This window comes from Manduca sexta, chromosome 10 (genome assembly GCF_014839805.1).
Source record: "Manduca sexta isolate Smith_Timp_Sample1 chromosome 10, JHU_Msex_v1.0, whole genome shotgun sequence".
Classification (NCBI taxonomy): Eukaryota; Metazoa; Arthropoda; class Insecta; order Lepidoptera; family Sphingidae; genus Manduca; species Manduca sexta.
The window spans coordinates 5,432,650-5,450,048 of record NC_051124.1 but is presented as its reverse complement, the minus strand read 5'-3'; the positions used below and the strand labels follow the sequence as shown (position 1 = coordinate 5,450,048).

Sequence of the window (17,399 nt, the reverse complement as noted above, 5' to 3'; positions counted from 1 at the left end):
TAGTTATATACCTTTTTACTAAAACTACTTACGCTAATCATTTCTTAGTAAAATAACTGGTATACAGAAGAGCGTATATTATAAGCCCCTTGCCTTAAAATAAGAAAAGCTTTAGAGTACAATACCAAGTTTTTATTTCAATAAAACAAGAATAATAATTCCACACCGCCATCTATTGAATAAAATATATATCACTACATAAATAGATTTGGAACTTAACTTAAGAACATTACAACGCCATCTATTGACATTTTAGAAAATCCGACTGCAGTTACTTCTTGACTTTAAATATTATTTCCTAGTTCGTGATAATAGGTGGTATTATAAAATTTACGTGAAGACTGTTTTAGCTTCTAGTGTTGCTTCTTAGATCGATAATTACACTATCTTGTCATTTAATTACAATGCTCATAATTTATCCATAATATCAAAAATTATAAAACCTTGTTGTTTCAGATAAATAGGGATTGTAGAATGTTATTATCATATCAGAACATTTTTGAACCATAACTAGTGTAACCAAATTTATTCATTCTGGTAACATAATATCAGTATATAGTACAACAGATTACAACACATTCAGTAATCACTATTTCGTTGAATTACAAACGCCAATCACAGAATTTTATATGTTATCATCATTATTGTTTTGCAAACGTAACATGCTACTCTATCTAAAAAATAACATTTATTCTAGTGTAACTATTATAATCGATATGTAATCTGTATACATTGTAATTAAAATACTGCACAACTCTAATATTGATGTTTAAAAAAATAGTACTGTTTTGTCGATATAACTTTATTGAACGCGTGCGCGTCGCGCGTTTTGTTCCTTCTGTCTCTCTTTTTCTATTGGTTTGTTTTGTGATTTTTGTGTCAGCCCCAAACCCCTGCTTAAATATCTAAAGCTTGTGTATTTTATGTTAATTAAAAATAAATAGAGATTTAATAGTTTAATGGTAGATTTAGTAATAAACTATTTATAGTATTGTGATGATAAGTGCTGTGAATAAATATACTCAGCGCTGGGAAACTAAAGCGGCACCGTGGAGTCACGAAAACGAAGGTAAAAATGTTTTCATTGTTTCTTCTGACGCGTTTAAATCTAAGGAAAAGCCTTAGAACATTGCAATGGACCAATGTTATCGTGGTTGTTCTTGGAAGGTCGCTTATAACTTTGAAAGTACTTCAATGGATTACCAAGTAAAACTTATTTAACATTACGCACATGGGTCGATAATCGACACGCGATTCATGCAACTTACTTTGTTGTTCTCATTGTTCGAAATAAAGATGGTGAGAATAATTTTGATGCCAAATATAAAAGATTCAACGCCACCAGGTGTTTCCTAGAACTGTTAGCCATACATACGTAAAGGCACATTAGAAAGTACAGGGGCATTAAACTTGCCCTGGAAGTTGGTCCAATGAGGCAAACATTAAACATTTTGTATTTACACAACTGTATTTTTTTTTTTTGATCGAGCCATTAAATAAATGTAGAAATAAAAGTGTGTTGATAATATTATGAATTTGATTGTATTTTTTTTAGTTATTTATGAATATATTGTTTTTTTAAATTTGTTTGTTATTGAATACTTATCAAATTATTAACCTGGCAATTTTCAGGACCACTAATACAATTTTAAAATACATCCTATAAATCTCCTATAAAAATATATCCTATCCTATCTCAATATTATATTTACTATAACTTTAATTATCTAATGCCATAATTTTTTGCATTAAATTAAGGACAGCTACTTCATACTATATTAATTATATTAAAGGACAAATTCATTTATGATTTTATTTACTCTTAATATTTTAAGAATAATTCATTAAAAAATATATATAACAATACATATTTAGTATTTACATAATTGCAAAAACTACCAGACAGATTTCAATATAATTTGGTATAAAGATACATAGTTTGAGATCAATTGAAGGACACAGGATGTTATCTAAAAATATAGAGCTGGACTTTTATCCCGAAACTCTTACACACTGGCAAAGCTGCAACCAAAAGCTTGTATAAAATATGAATGCTTTATAAAAATGTACAGACAGTTGCAACAATTTTATTATAATATTACAATATTATCTTGATACACTTATGATATCACCTTAAAATCATGCCTATAAAAACAATGTCCGTACATATCATATAATAAAAATAATACTAATGTAACAACTATTTATAGAATTAATAAACCTTTACTATGACTTTGATAAATTAAAATTTTGCTGCAGAATCTCAAATATGTGGCAATAGCAGTAATTTAAGTGGGTTATGGCAAACAGAAACCTTTGAAACTACAAGTAAAAAGTTTCATGGCTGACATCACAATTCATAACTTAAGTAATAGTTGTTACATTTGTGTTCTTGGTCATTTCAAAATTTTTCCTTTTTCAATAAGGAATTGCTACCGCTTTTTGTCATTAACTGCCTTTTTAAATAAACAATCCTAACTGCTTTTAGCAATATATCTCAAGAATTAACCAATCGGAACAAAGTTTTTTCTGATACGCTTACAAATGAGTTATTTTGATTGGATAATTCTCTCAATTGGATTGAAGATCGAGTTTGGGATTGTTTCTTGAAAATGGCCATAAAATCTTTTTAGTCACATTGTAGTGTCAAACTGGAGGAATGAAACTGGTTTTTCCCTTAAAAAACATGTAAAATTAATGTTTGCAAATCTTGTTTTAGGTAAAACTTGCACAAATCTTCTCTAGGTGCTTAAAGAGAATTGATCCAAGTGTGGTTCAATTGAACGGTGAGTATGTAACATTAGTATTTAGTATTATACATCGTTTACTAACTAGTGTTTATATTAAGATGTATATAATACCTACCTATTGTATATTGGGTCTGTTTCACAACGTTTGAGTAAACCATAATTGAATAAAATATAAGGTAACAAAACACAAATATCAAACTCCCAAATAAATGATAATCAAAAAGTACTGAGCATATGCATGTTATATACATTAACTGGCAGATATCCTTTACCTGACACGGTACTTGACACTTGACATCACATTTCATTTATTTTCAGTTTACCTTGTTGTAGTAGTCTTGTTTTCTTGACCATTCCTAACTCTCAATCTGTTAAAAACACTTACCCCCTTATTCATGGACGTTTTTTATCTAACGACTGAGTAAGGCTGTGATAACAAGTCTGTTTCTCAGTGCTGACGGCATGGCAGTCTTCGCAGTGCGTAGACGTAGGGCCGTTGTGATTGGCTAATATTGAAATACAACAATAATAACCAATCACAACGGCCCTATGTCTATATAAACAGGCTTGTTATCACAGCTTTACTCCGTCCTTAGATAAAAAACGTTTATGAATAAGGGGGTTAATGTGTACATACTTTGAACCACAAACATAGCATATAGATTTAAAAAAAAATAAAACAAAAATTTGATTTAAATGACATTCATATTTATTTGAAAAATAACAAAATATTGTCAGTCTGAAAATATTTAAAACCAATAAATTTTTGATTAAACGAAATTAATTTGGAGAGAAGAGGCAAGGGAAGCTTCAAACATTCAAAACCTCCCCCCTGACTACGCCCATACTTTGAACCTATCAGCGCCATAATTATAATGTTTAGGGTCAACTATCACTTAAAAGGGTACCTTGATCTCGAACTAGTTCAAGTTCGCTTTTTATTTATTTTTGCAAATCAAAGCGATAAGCAGGACCTGTCTAAGTATAAATATAGACTGATGTCAAATAATTCCCTTATTCGTTTGAATATTTTCGCCTGTATAAATGGCTAGGACAGTTTTGTAACTTTCCATAGTATCATAAAAGTCAATTAAGGAACAAAGTAGCTAAATAAACGGCAGTAGTCCGTGGGAACCGGGAAACTAGTGTCTATTGTCTGAGAGCATACAATCCCGTGGCCGCTACTAAACCTCTAGTGGAAAATATAAAGGAATATCTCCTAAGAATATTCAGAGAAATAAACGATAAGACCACATTTTGAAACTGCACAAAAGGTATATAATGTAGCCACTGTAATAACTAGGTGTTATGAAACTTAACGTCTTGTGTACCAGAGTGAGGAACGCAGTGGAGTTTTACGCAATGCTTTGTAATTCAAAGGTCTGGAGGGTGATGCACCTGTTTATGGGTAGGCGTGTACCTTATCATCAGTTGAACGCAGATCGTCTCGTTACTCAGTTGTAGGTACTAAAAATACATTTAGTATGAAAGAATGAATCCCTCCTAACCGAATTTCGGCCACGGCGGCAAATCTGAACGAAGATCAGCCAGGTACACTAGATATATAGTCCACAAGTGTGTGCGCAATGCATAAATGCACCCTCTGTCCCTTCACTCTTATAGTCCGGTGAGAGAACAATCCGAAATGACCCCACAGATATCTGGCTACGGACCAAAGGCTTTACGTGCTTTCCGAGGCACTAGGGTATCACACCGCCAACTTCCTGATTCCGAGCTGCAAGTAGGTAATTTTTAAGATGGAAAAACCCATATACTAAATGAATACGTACTTATTATACATATTATAATAACTAACACCAACCACGTGGTGAAAAACAATAGGACGATAATAATATACTGGAGTATATTGGTTTGAATATTGGTCGCAAGAGTCTGTGATGCATTATAACCTCGTGTGTATCAAACGACATGTTATTTATAATCATTGCCGAGTTAATCAATGGATTGATTGTCATAATTGCAGCATCGGATCATGCACCTGGCCCATTGTGACCGCAACTGCGCAAAATCACTCAAGTCTAACCACGATAAGAAAGGTTATCATGTTGAGGAATTGTGTTCATGATATAGAGATCAGGTTTCAAAAATAAAACTTAATTTTAATGAGCTAATATTGGTCTCAGCTGAACAACAGTATAGGACGGCGCGGCAGTAGCTTAGTTGGGATTGGAGCGGACTGATTCAAAACCTAAGAGCACGCACCTCTGACTTTTCTAAAGCTATGTGCGAATTCTTTGTGAATTGTCGCTTTAATGGTGAAGAATATCGTGAGGAAACCTACATACCTGAGAAGATCTCAATAAGAATTTTGAGGATATGTGAAGTCTGTCAATCCGCATTGGGCCAACATGGTGGACTAAGGCCTAATCCCTCCCGGTAGTAGAGGTGGCCCAACAATGGGACAGTATATAACCCAGAATATAACATAAATAAGAAATCAGTACTTATCTCTGATTTTTTAATTAAATTATGAGTAAAGTTACATAACACTATGATTAAAAACTTCGGTAACTCCCCACAACATTCGTTGAGTACTATTGACATGATTCGCATATAGCGATTTTAATTCAAAGACCTCGAAATGCACGATATCAAATTTTGAAAAACATATTAAAGTAAACACTTGACCCCGTTACAATTTTATAATATTAGATGTTGTTATTTAAAGAATATCTTTGTAATAAAAATAAAACAAATTAGCGAGTTGGTCTAAAACACTTTGTTTTGTGATCATTTTAAACACACATAATGCTTTTAACTTGATATATGGGTTCGGTTTGGTAGACAAATGTCTTGTGCAACATAAATTAAACAGGTTTTAATAGGCCACGTGATTTTAAGACTTCTTCTCCGTTTGATATTTCATGTTCCTGGTATTCGTTTTGTGTGTAACAGCGCAGTGTACATTTGTTACACCCTAGTCAGGTGCCACAAAAATGCTAAATTTTAAAAAGCAAAGCTCGTGTCTATGTCATACATGTGACTATAGTTTATATAAACTTAGGTAAAACAATACGAAAGCTGTGTTAAGGAGGAAGATAATTTGCCAATTCTATATATGAACGAATAATTCTCAGTATATTTTAAACTTTATCTCAACGGCAGGATGCCTGTTAATTAAAACAAAAATACCTTGTCATCTTGTTTAGAATTTTTACCGTGAAAGTGCTGATATGCGCGTTAATCGTTATAATTGTTTATAAATTTTGTCGCCATTCAAAAATATTAGACAATAGAGAACTATACGCCTTCCAGCATCTTCAATTATTAGCCTAAAAATGCTAAATAATGTGGACATGTCTATTTTTAACAATCTCTAACTGTAGTTGAGAAAAATTACTACATTGCATTTAGAAGTTCCATTAGAATATTTATTTGAAAAAGAAGAAGAAGCCTATAGTGTTAACTTATAAATGAAATCAAATTCATATTTATTGCGATAATTTGCTGAAATTACTTAAATAACAACGAGCCCCATTTTTATTCTTGTCAATCTCCGGTAGATTTGGACTAGTACGTCGTACGGGTTAAATTAAAAATTGTCTTGCGAGCTGGTTGCGACACAATTGATAATAATGTCATGTACTACAAGTTATTTTTCCTTGTCCACATAGCACGGACGCACAAAACATTTTGTACTTGCGGGTCAAGAACGAGTTTTTAACTTAGAAACATAACGACGTTCACCTAAAACTGTATGTATAGGATGAACGTTTATTATATTCAGCAGTCTACCTGCTCGGGCGGTCCGTCCCGGGAGCGACTCAGCAAAAAAGTAAAAAGATAATTTTTCGTGGAGTCGGGCTCGAACGAGAAAGAACAAAGGTTTTACTCTCTTACCCAGTTATAGCTAGTTATTCGAGCTCCCCGCAGGTGTAACTTGTTATCTTTTACCGGGAATTTCTTTATTTTATTTTACTCGAACATCATACAAGAGAAAATATCTATAGTGTGAAAGTACTTAACAGGAGTTAAAAAAACTGTTTGTAAATGAGTACGCTCGTTATCATTTTAGTCGTAGTGTCTTTTTGCTATATTCAAGTAAAGTTTATTACTGCTCTTTGTTCATGTGTCCGGATGGAAGCGTTGTTTAAGCATTCCGTGCTTTATACTAAGATTCTGTAATAATGGTTTTGAATCACGATTAAATATTGTTTTTGTATTGGAGGATACTTATCGGTAGTAATATTAGTGATTCGCTATGCATGTTCGGCATCACGCGAATCGAGCTCGGCACACTGGAATTGCTGTTCGAGTGTTCTGCGGTCGTTAGTTATTAGATTTGTTCGTTGTTCATCCGGCTTCTATAGGACCAGTCGTCACGTAAGCTAGTTTTTAATGGTAAAAAACCTGACGGGTGGCATTCACCCGACGCCCTTGAACCGGCTGACGGTTCACTATTCAGCTGGCCTGAGCAATTCTGGGCCTTGAGTGCGACTAGGCCATTCAACTTGTCTCCTGAAATAGGCAATATGACAAATTCATGTTGAAATAACTAAATAGTTTATATTTAATACAACGACACTATCTGCCCGGCCCGAGCCACGCATGATCATTAATCTTTACTGCGCTGTTCTCGCAGGAAGCACTCTACGTTTTACGGTAAAGTTGTTATTGGTCATAACTTCCATGCTCTTCTCCAAACAAGAGGATCGTTGCTGGTATATGTTTTGTTGTAAAAATCACGAACATTATGCATCTATACGAATCGACATGAAAAATAGTTGGTATCTATAATGAACACGTTTATAATTTCGTCTTAATTTGATGTTATGTAATTTGCCCGAACGGCGATCGGTTCGTCATTGTTGCTATTGGTATTAGGTATTTCGCTAGTAACTTTCCGTGTAAGTATGGCTTATTGTTCAGCCAGAACGTACAAGAATGTCAATTAAACTTCCCATGCATGTGTGTATTCGTAACTAATAACTGCGATACGCCGGTTAGTTACCTAACTACAGGTAATGCGCTTAAAACATTTGCAAGTTAGTAGTGAACAAATGCATGCAGAATGTTCTACCGTTTTATACTGTGGGCAGTAACTTTAGAGTTTAATAACAGCTCAGATAATCCACAAGTCAAAAACTAAGTTTAATGTGTGCTTAATAGCACAAAATGACCTAAAATAATAATAAATAACTAAGTAGGAATGGCGTTGAGTTTTGAATAACCAAAAGTCTTGTAAACACGCACAATCTACTTCATATTTTTTATTTATATTGATTCAACTTAGAAACACATGTAAGTTTCATTTCTATGCAACATCATGAGGCTGAGTGATAAAATAAAACGTGCCCAACGAGTGCGAAGAGGGTACGTATACGGGCGTGTAGCGCGAAAAGGAACAACACTCGGTATTTATTTACGGAGCGGACTGTATCGTCAAAGATCAGAAATGACGTTAAGTTTAATAATGCAATCGTATTCTCACAAAAATTAATGGAATAAATCTTGTTCAAATTATATATTTTCTTGTTATATTGTATTCGAAAGGGAAAAGTTCTTTATGCTTAATATTTATCACGTCTGAACTGTTTATCAGCGCATGAAAACAACTTGGGTCCTGAATAAGGATACGTAATATTTATATACAAGAAAATTACGTTCCGACGAACCAAGAACAATTACCGTATAAATTTCGCAACGTTGGTATTGAAATATTGAATAGGAATATCTACAGAAAAAAATGCAATACTTTTTGCCACGTGCCACTTATTTCTATAAGTGGCACGTGGCAAAAAGTATTGCATTTTTAATGATAGCATTGGCTCAATATCCCTGAACTAGACATGAAAACAAAATTACACAGAAAATAGAGCGTGCAGAAGAATCGATGCCGGTAAGTACACGTTATTTAGCTATTTTGAAAGCGGCTGCCTGCTAACTCAGTAGCGTTTCGCAATATGACATTGGCGAGTTGTAACATTTACGTCCAATTTTCAATAATTGTTTTGTAAGCTAAATGTGCACTGAATAGTGGTCCGCATTTGTTTCCCACTCTCAAACGGCAGCTGTAGAATAATTTCGGTTTATTAATCACCACCAACACCGACAAGCAACATTATTAATGACTAATTACAACAATAGCCTGTGAACAATAACTCCAGCAAGGTACAGATATTTAATAAGATTCCGCAACACGATTCCTTCAGGCATTGGTCTTATCAAGCTGACGTTTGGACGAAGATTAATAGTATTGTCCGATAAATGGTCCGCCCGACCTAACTTGATTCATGTTTGACACTAAGGCCGTATTTTGTGTTCGTTATTCACCCAGTGTTCATTTCCTGCATAACAAAATAAAGAAAATGTAATTAAAAATTGGAACGATCGTAATGACATCCGCGAATGTATGGTTGTCGGTGTGTGCGGTGCCGAGCAATAGGATTATCGGCGACGGCAAAGTAAGCGGTTTTACTTCACCCGTTGACCTCTAAATTTTGTAAATGGCGCTCAATGATGTTGACGCGCAACAAACATTTTAGAATTCACTCAGAACACAAACCGAGGCCAGATAAGATAGAGCGTTAATACGTATCCCAATGTGAGAAATGAACTTAGAAAAAATTACGATTGCCTCTAAATTTTGCGTTACCGCGTTTTCTTAGATGTTTCGACACAAGTTAACGCAACCTTGCCGTTTGTACGCCTGTTTGACTTGTATGGACATAATTCGCTATTTGTGTAGGTACGTAGCCCGAGTGGGTCGTAATATCGCATTGTTTCTAGAAGCCATTAACAAACGACAGGAATCTGAAGGATAGCTCATTATCAGCATATGACTGGCTCATGATATCATCGACCCGGTACAAGCTGTTCTAGTTAATGATATATTGTACCTTAAGTTCTCAACTTGTCGCATAAGTCTAAAGTCAGAATAGAATAAGCTTAATACGTGGCTTATTTCAAATAATATCTGGACTTTATTAATGAAATACAATTAATTAACAACATTTTAACATCAAATTACAGCAAGTGATTGCAGTTTACAACATGTTTTATTTATAATAATTTATCCTTTCGATGGAAATCAATTACATTAAGATGAATGATTTAGTATAATTTATGTCTATTATTTAAAATTTACAGTCTACCTTTTCGAATTAGTTTTCATTGTAGTAAAAAGCATGATCGACCAGAGACCACCAGTTATCTTTCTTTTTATAAGATCGTCAAAACATGCATTTTACGATAATATAAAAACAGATTTGTTTAAATTTAATTTTTAACTAGTCGCCCATGTGTCGGCAACTGTTCTGGAGGCGCCAATCTTGAGCCCATTATATGCGAAATAAATACTCGCGCTTGATGAATAAATAAAACGAGAAGATTAAACTTACATAAAATTGAAACATCATAACACGAAGCATTTAATTAAATGTTCGCTTATTGCCAGTTCTAAGTGAGAATTGAAACTGAAATGCAAAGCGAATACAATTCAACAATACAAGAATGAGAATCCTCTGCAATCTGCTCACGTACGTTGTTGTCAACTTTCGCAATGCTACCTCACGATACTCAAACAGTAAGCATACTTGAAGGCTAAATAACAGTCGAGGTTGTGAAGCGAACTACGTGACACACGAAGAAAATATATTCTGCCGTCAGCTACAAAAACCAACGCTTCCATGTCATCGCGACGTTTGTATTAAGTACGAGATGGGCGCTGCTCGGAGTCTTTTCAACACGTGCGTTAGCAATACATATTTAATTAACATATAATGGAGTTTTTCGTATTCCTTGTTCTTCATACGAAAAACGTTACAAAGGTGCTTGCCTTGAATTACCGTCAATTATTTGTACACTAATCAACAGCTCTATATACTGAGGTCGTGAACTTACATTACCAATGTTGCCCCAGCGCCAATAAGTGCAATAACTTTATATTTAGGAAATGGCAGTTACACGTCGGCAGCTGTCATATGATTCTTAGCTTATAAGGCTAGACCAGTCATTAAATAATTATCGGTCGAATTAAGCAATAGTGCACACAATCAAGGATTTTACGCGGGTCAGCGCGTCCTTTCCTACCATCCTTAGTCGGCTGTGTCGAGCCGTTCACTTTGTACAAAATTTCACCTTGTGTCAACTGCATTGTATGTTTCGTCAACGCGCCTGCTATGCGAAAGGTCGCCAACTTGGGGACCATCTGGTCAGTCATCAATTACAGGCACCCCAGAAAACATTAAGTAACCAACCGACCAAATTAAACGGATCGACTCATAGCTTTTAAAAGATATTGTGAGCTGCTTTATTCGTATATGAAAATAAAACGCACCAGGTAAATGACACGGTATTTGCAAAAAAGTATTCATCATAGCAGGAGCTAAACGTGCCAGAATCATTTAAATAACAATTGGAATTCTTTTGAAAACAAATGAAATGTTTTAAACGTAATCAATATGTACTATCTAACAAACATATAAGACACAAAAAACTCCGGCTTCAGTGACGGGCACGTAAGTTCATGGTCATTCATTTAAGTACATCGTTGGCATCAAATATTTTGTAGGTACATAATTTAGAGGTGCTTGAGCAGCTCACGTGTGCCGTTTCGTATCTCCTTTACTTGATTAAAGGAGAACGGAAACAACTTTCGACTGAACTCGGTTTCATACGGGAACGAAACAATATGTTGTACGTTAACCTAACAGTACAATGTGTTTGACTTAACATTGTTTACGCATGATTTGTTATTTTGACATGGCATTATTCGGTTATGACGACTGGTTTATCTCGTTGAAATACGGTATTCAAATTATTTGGCAAGCGACGTATGAAATGTGTAGCGTTCGCTTGTGAACGGGTTCGCGCGCCGCCATAATGTGGCTTCTATCATTTTAGATGTTAATTTGCGACGTCACATGTGCAATTTGTCTTATGCAGCGCGATATTAAGGGTAAGTTCATAAAGATATCAAAAATATAATTAATATTATTCACGTACTTTTACCAAAATATTGTGGCTGGTGATTCAGAAAGTCTGTATGGAACATATTATATACACAGTGAAACATTCTATGGTAACTAGTGAGTAACGTATCGAATTCAAATATTGTATGTAGGTCTTTTGTTCTATATAGCATAGAGATCACAATCAAGATTGAACAATACTTAATAACGTTCGACATACCAAAACTATATAAGATTTTTTTTATGTTTCTTTTATAGGATTGTTCTGAAATATAATGTATAATTTGTTAAGACCAAATATATAGATTTTTATAAAAATGTGGAGCTGATGACGCAGCCATCTCGTGTTTTACACTTTAACGTACGATAACCTCATTTCATACCGTGACAACTACACGGACCGTGTTATATTACATCTAACTGTATCGTGGTGCCCTCATAGGCCTGATAAAAAAAGGAATTTTTGACATACTTGACCGGGATTTGGTCCGTCATTACAGCAGTTAACGACGATTTAACGTGTTGCACGATCGGTTTAGCATTTTATCAGCAACATCCTTGACTTACTCTGGGCGGTTCCCAGAAATAATGGTCTAATGATCGCTGATTACAATTACAACGGGCATGGACGTCGAGCTACTCCAATTTACATTAATAATAGAATTTGATATCTCCGAACCTATAAATTATGGACGTGAATTTCTAATCAAAATGTTGTTAAGGGCCAAACTCGAATAGATTCTCTTTTTTGTATATTAAATAAGATGTAAATAAATTATTCATTTATCGTGGTTCTACGTAGATAGATGTAGAGTGCCTTTTTTGTCACCGCCTCGCGCACAGCTGTTTCATTTTTGCAGCCATATTAATCTTTTTTTTCCATTGGTGCTGATAGTGTTTTTCCGTTGACTAATTTACTTTTTTATATATATCATTTTTTTAAATATAATATCTATTAACGTGTATTGCGTGCCATAAAAAGGGTAACAAAAACAAATAAATTTATTTGTAACATGGCATAGCTAAACCATAGGAGTCAATTTTCCCCGTTATGGGAAGAGGCTTGGTATAGTCCACGAGGTTGGCCTAATACGTGTATACTTGAACTAAAAGATACTACGTTGGTCTTAGTGTGTGCCGGTTTGATAAGGAAAACCTGTAACGTACAAAGGCACACATTTGTTTCAGTAGACGTTTGGTTACATGCTGACGTCACCAGCCCACACACATTAGCTGTGCCGCTAATGTAAACGTGAAAATCATTTAAATCAGCCTGTTAATACTCTTGGTTTGAGGATGATCAGTTTAAATATAGTTTTGGTAGTTATTTCTAGATGGTTGGTCACTTGTAGACATGGTCCTAATGTATTCTACCACTTTGTTGTCTGCTGCCTAACAATACCGTTGCAAATATTCTGATTATTTGAAGGACATTTGCAATTTTTAGCTACTATGATGCTTTACATCCAATGTCTCAGCATGACAAGCGCAATGCAGTGCCATGCACTTTGTGAGTCAAATTTGGCGGTGGCGCCGCGTTTCCTTACAGATCGTTGCAATGTTTACAATAAAATGGACGATAATCCATTTAAGAGGCCGTATGAATGGAAAATACATCATAATTTTAGTAAAATGTGTAAAATATATTCATTAATTTTGAGTGTCTAGCAAAAAGCCTTGAAAATTTAAAATCACCCCACTCTAATTATAAGCAGGCACCTACCGGGTATCAAGCATAAACCAGTATTACAATATTGCTTAAATAAGGAATGAAACCCGAAAACAGTCAATAGAGTGAACTACAAGCCAGCCAAAAAGATTGGTACCAAGTTCCACCGTTTTTATAACCACGGTCGCATACAAAACCCTCAGAAACTACAATGTCAAGTTTCGTGCGGTCATTGGGACTACCACAGCACAAAAAAAAAATAGCCCCATGCCTTTAAAAATCGGTAGCGCACAGACTTCTCGGGAATTGCAACGTATTCATGAAGATCGGACACAAAATCAGGTGTCCCACTTGTTCGTTTGCCGGACTTTTGTACAAAAAACGAGTGTTGTATGAAGGCTTAAAATTTTTTGTATTTTTGCGTAGCTCATCTCATCCGTTACTCTACATGTTTTAGAAGTTTGTAGCAAGGTCGTCAGAATAATTTAACACGCTGCCGAGTTTTAGCTAAAAGCATCATATTTCTCATATTTATTAACGCGAAAAAATGTTGAATATTCGTGGCATAACTCATAATCTCTGTACTACTCTTCGTCGTCGGTGGAACAGCTATTATTTCTGTGAGGCGAGCAGCGCGACGTCCGATATCAGAATGGTTTATAGCCAATGTCGTGCGTACGTGCCACGAGTGGTGAATTGCGGCTTCCTCTCACTATGTCCTGATTTTCATTATATTGCCAGTAATGAGAAATGACCGCTAAATCATTAGAAAGCGTCCAAGAAAACTATTTTACGTTAAAATATACAATAACACAAAACTGTTAGATATATCTAAAATCTGTCACCATTGCTACCAGTTCACTGTGGTTACTCACGATCCCTACCATAGGCACTGATTAGCACATTTCTATCTGAAGCAAAATTTTATTCCACAGTGAGGGGAGGTTTTTGGGTCGTGATAAATTTCATCCAAAGTCTTGACAGTTTGTAAAGAAGCGACGGGAGAGAGCGCGGCATGCCGGGGCGGTTCGGGCACATGGCACATTAGGATCGCGCGGGGGCGGACGCAGGCCGCGCCGCGACGCTCGCTAGTCTTGCCGCGAAGCCGAAGCCGACCGGCGTCAGACGTCAGTTCGACATCGAGCGACACACAGACCGAGCGCCTCGCGTCGCCACGCGATCGCGCATTTTGTCTCGCGATTACAATTAAATTACATGTGGACTTTTTTTCGTTTTGAAACATTGGCAACTTATCGGACACATCTTAACTTGGGTAATTTTATTCGGATACATGGACAAATATATTATAGCACCTAAAATATCGGTCGGCTTTATACAAAAAGTTTATCGACCCTATAGCTGCCCTGCCATAACAACCCTTATTCACTTCACTCAGCCAGTCGCTCCCTCTAATTATTGACTCCCCTAAAGTTTGTTGAAAAATCCGGTCGCTCTCGATTCTGCCCTTTTATTGCTTTAATATTTTTATTACTTTGCTCCTTGGATATCGTTTCCTGGAGCGTGCCGTGACGCGCAAACAGCACTCCCGACAGTGTATCCTGCGACACGATTGCAATACGACTCGTCTTTGATGGTTTCCTCAATTGATTAATTAAATATAATTTTTCCCGTTTCACTGATCTGGAAGATCTTGATCGCAGGCGTGATTGGAAATAGCAAAAGCACCGTGTCTCAATCCCATTCAGGTCAATTATAGTCCGCGAACCATGAGACTTGGTTGATATTGGCGCGTTTTCCTCGTGTGTAGTGAATGTGAAGGTGAATTTGAGGTTCTGGACTGCGCGGGCGCGGGCGCGGTGCATGGTCGCGTGAGCAGCAGCCGCAGCGGATGTGCACGCCGCTGCCGCCGTGGTGGTTCGTGCCGGCTGGAATGCCAGCTGCTCTTGACCTAACTAGGTAACATTACCATACAATTTACATCTGCTATGTTATCAAATTGTAAATCAATACCGTTGTTAATCTACTATACTAATTTACATGATTTATGAGAATTTTATTTTGAACCTTGTTAATGTAAATTTTTAATACAAGATAAATCTTAATAGCAGAATTTTATGCTTTAAGCTATTTCATTAGCAACGTGAAATACAATCAATATAAAAATGCTGTGTAATTTTGTTACAACAAATCGTAATACGTCGACGTAATTTTAACATACAATTACGCCTTACGACTGTAAGTATAATTTGTTACAAAACGTTATAACATATCGTGGCCTTTTTATAGATAGCGACTAATGGCCAACGCACACGCTGTCTGGGTGATGTATGTTACGTATCACGATAATACAATGTCAAATATTATATCAAAACTTGTTTCAAATACTTAATTATTATATTTCTGGCATAAGAGGCTTTAAGTGTAAAAATAAGCAGAAAACGGTCGTGCGTTCTTTATATTCTTGTTATTTTAACCATTATCGAGTCAATTTTGAATCAATATAATGATTCATTGTGACGTAGCTTCTGTATGTAAACAGGACCTATATGTATAGCGCATAGTATAAAATATTTCCTCAATACTCGCCTAGCAAATAAATATGAGACAACCTTTAAAAACCACAAATGAAACCAAGTTGTACGTAAAAATTGGTATCATTGTTTTTTAACTAGCCTTATTAAAAACCGTATGATTTGCTGAGGATTTAATTACATGTATAATGTAAATGCACATGTTAATTGCCGTTTGTGATATTAAACAACTTATAATAATCGCAATGGTCTCTGACGGACACACATTTCAACGTAATAGTTGTTGACATTCGACGGTTATATAATCAATAAACATTTATGTTGACTGGTCATTCGATCATTCGTTCAATATGATAACAATAATAGATGACGGTAGCACGGAGTGATGACGGCCACGGAAGAAAATCTTCATTATTTATTAACAAGTTGGCAAATTAATTAACTAGCAAATATCCTCAACAACATAAATTTATATGCTACCGCATAACAAATAAGATGCTAAATGTAAAACCCTGTGAAATCATTTCGGGGAAACAGACAACGAAATTAATAGGAACAAACAATATATTTACAAAAATAAAGTGAATTTAAAACAAATAAATAGTATTGTCCATTAACGGCCATTTAGCGAATGAGCAAGCCGCGTAACACATCCTTAATGTTGATACTTATGAGTATAAACACATTGTTTAGACCACAACAAACGAAATAATAACATTAACCGCTAAGATAAATAACGCTGGCCCATTATTAATACCTCTACCGCCACAGAATTTCAGTAATGTACAGTTCATAGAACGTTTATATTCAGCATTGCCACCCGCGTTGTTTCAAGCTCACGGCCTCGACGAAATCGGAGATACTCCGTTGGTGGCAAAAGAATTTTAACGTGGAAATATTATCGCTTATGTTGAACATATTATATTGCACTTGCGTAGTTTCACTATTCCGGCTTATGGAAATAGAAATGAGAATAATATATTAAGATATTCTATGTCCCCTCGAAACACTTGTATCTTACGAGCTCTGCTGCTTTGATATTTTTGAATGATGTGCCATGTTTATACTTAATTAGAGTATTTGCATGTACAGATAGTGACTCCCGTTTATCATATTTCGATAAATGTCGTATTCAACAACGAAAACTTTAATGTACTAAATTGATTGGCTGGTTCTTGTTGAATTTAATCCGCATACATCTGTATTCCGTACATTCAATAAACTTGTGAAGTTTTACTGATCTCTGTAATTTATCGTACCACCGCGCCTTTAGGAGCGGATAACACGCAACTTTTGTTACCTCTACACTCTATAGTCTACAGGCGTATTCGCTCTAGTGTAATAATCCACTTTTTTGACCGGTAATCGCTTGGAAAATTTAATATTACGTAATTTCGTAGCATTATATTTGAGTTTGTGCTTTTATAAAATGGTACCGAACGTGGATGATCCTTCCTTATTACATTTTTCAAGGTTGTTAGTATTAAGAACGTTCGGGTGAACGTATTTTTTGTTACTTTTCGTAATATTACTTACAAATTTATTTTTGCAGTTC

At 35.3% G+C, this 17,399-nt stretch overlaps 1 protein-coding gene across 2 annotated transcripts in view; it reads left to right on the top strand.

Moving 5' to 3' along the window:
* The first annotated feature begins 789 nt into the window (after positions 1–789).
* LOC115440243 (protein gustavus) overlaps positions 790–17,399 on the top strand; it is a 55,478-nt gene continuing 38,868 nt past the window's right edge. The window contains exon 1 of one of the 2 annotated variants that reach the window (XM_030164469.2): positions 790–1,069. Coding sequence is in view for 1 of the 2 variants with exons in the window: in XM_030164467.2 (XP_030020327.1) it covers positions 15,202–15,269 (68 nt within the window). In the remaining variant the exon portion in view is untranslated. Of the gene's footprint in view, positions 1,070–14,456; positions 15,270–17,399 lie in introns of those variants that run through there. The other variant, XM_030164467.2, reaches the window with a different exon arrangement.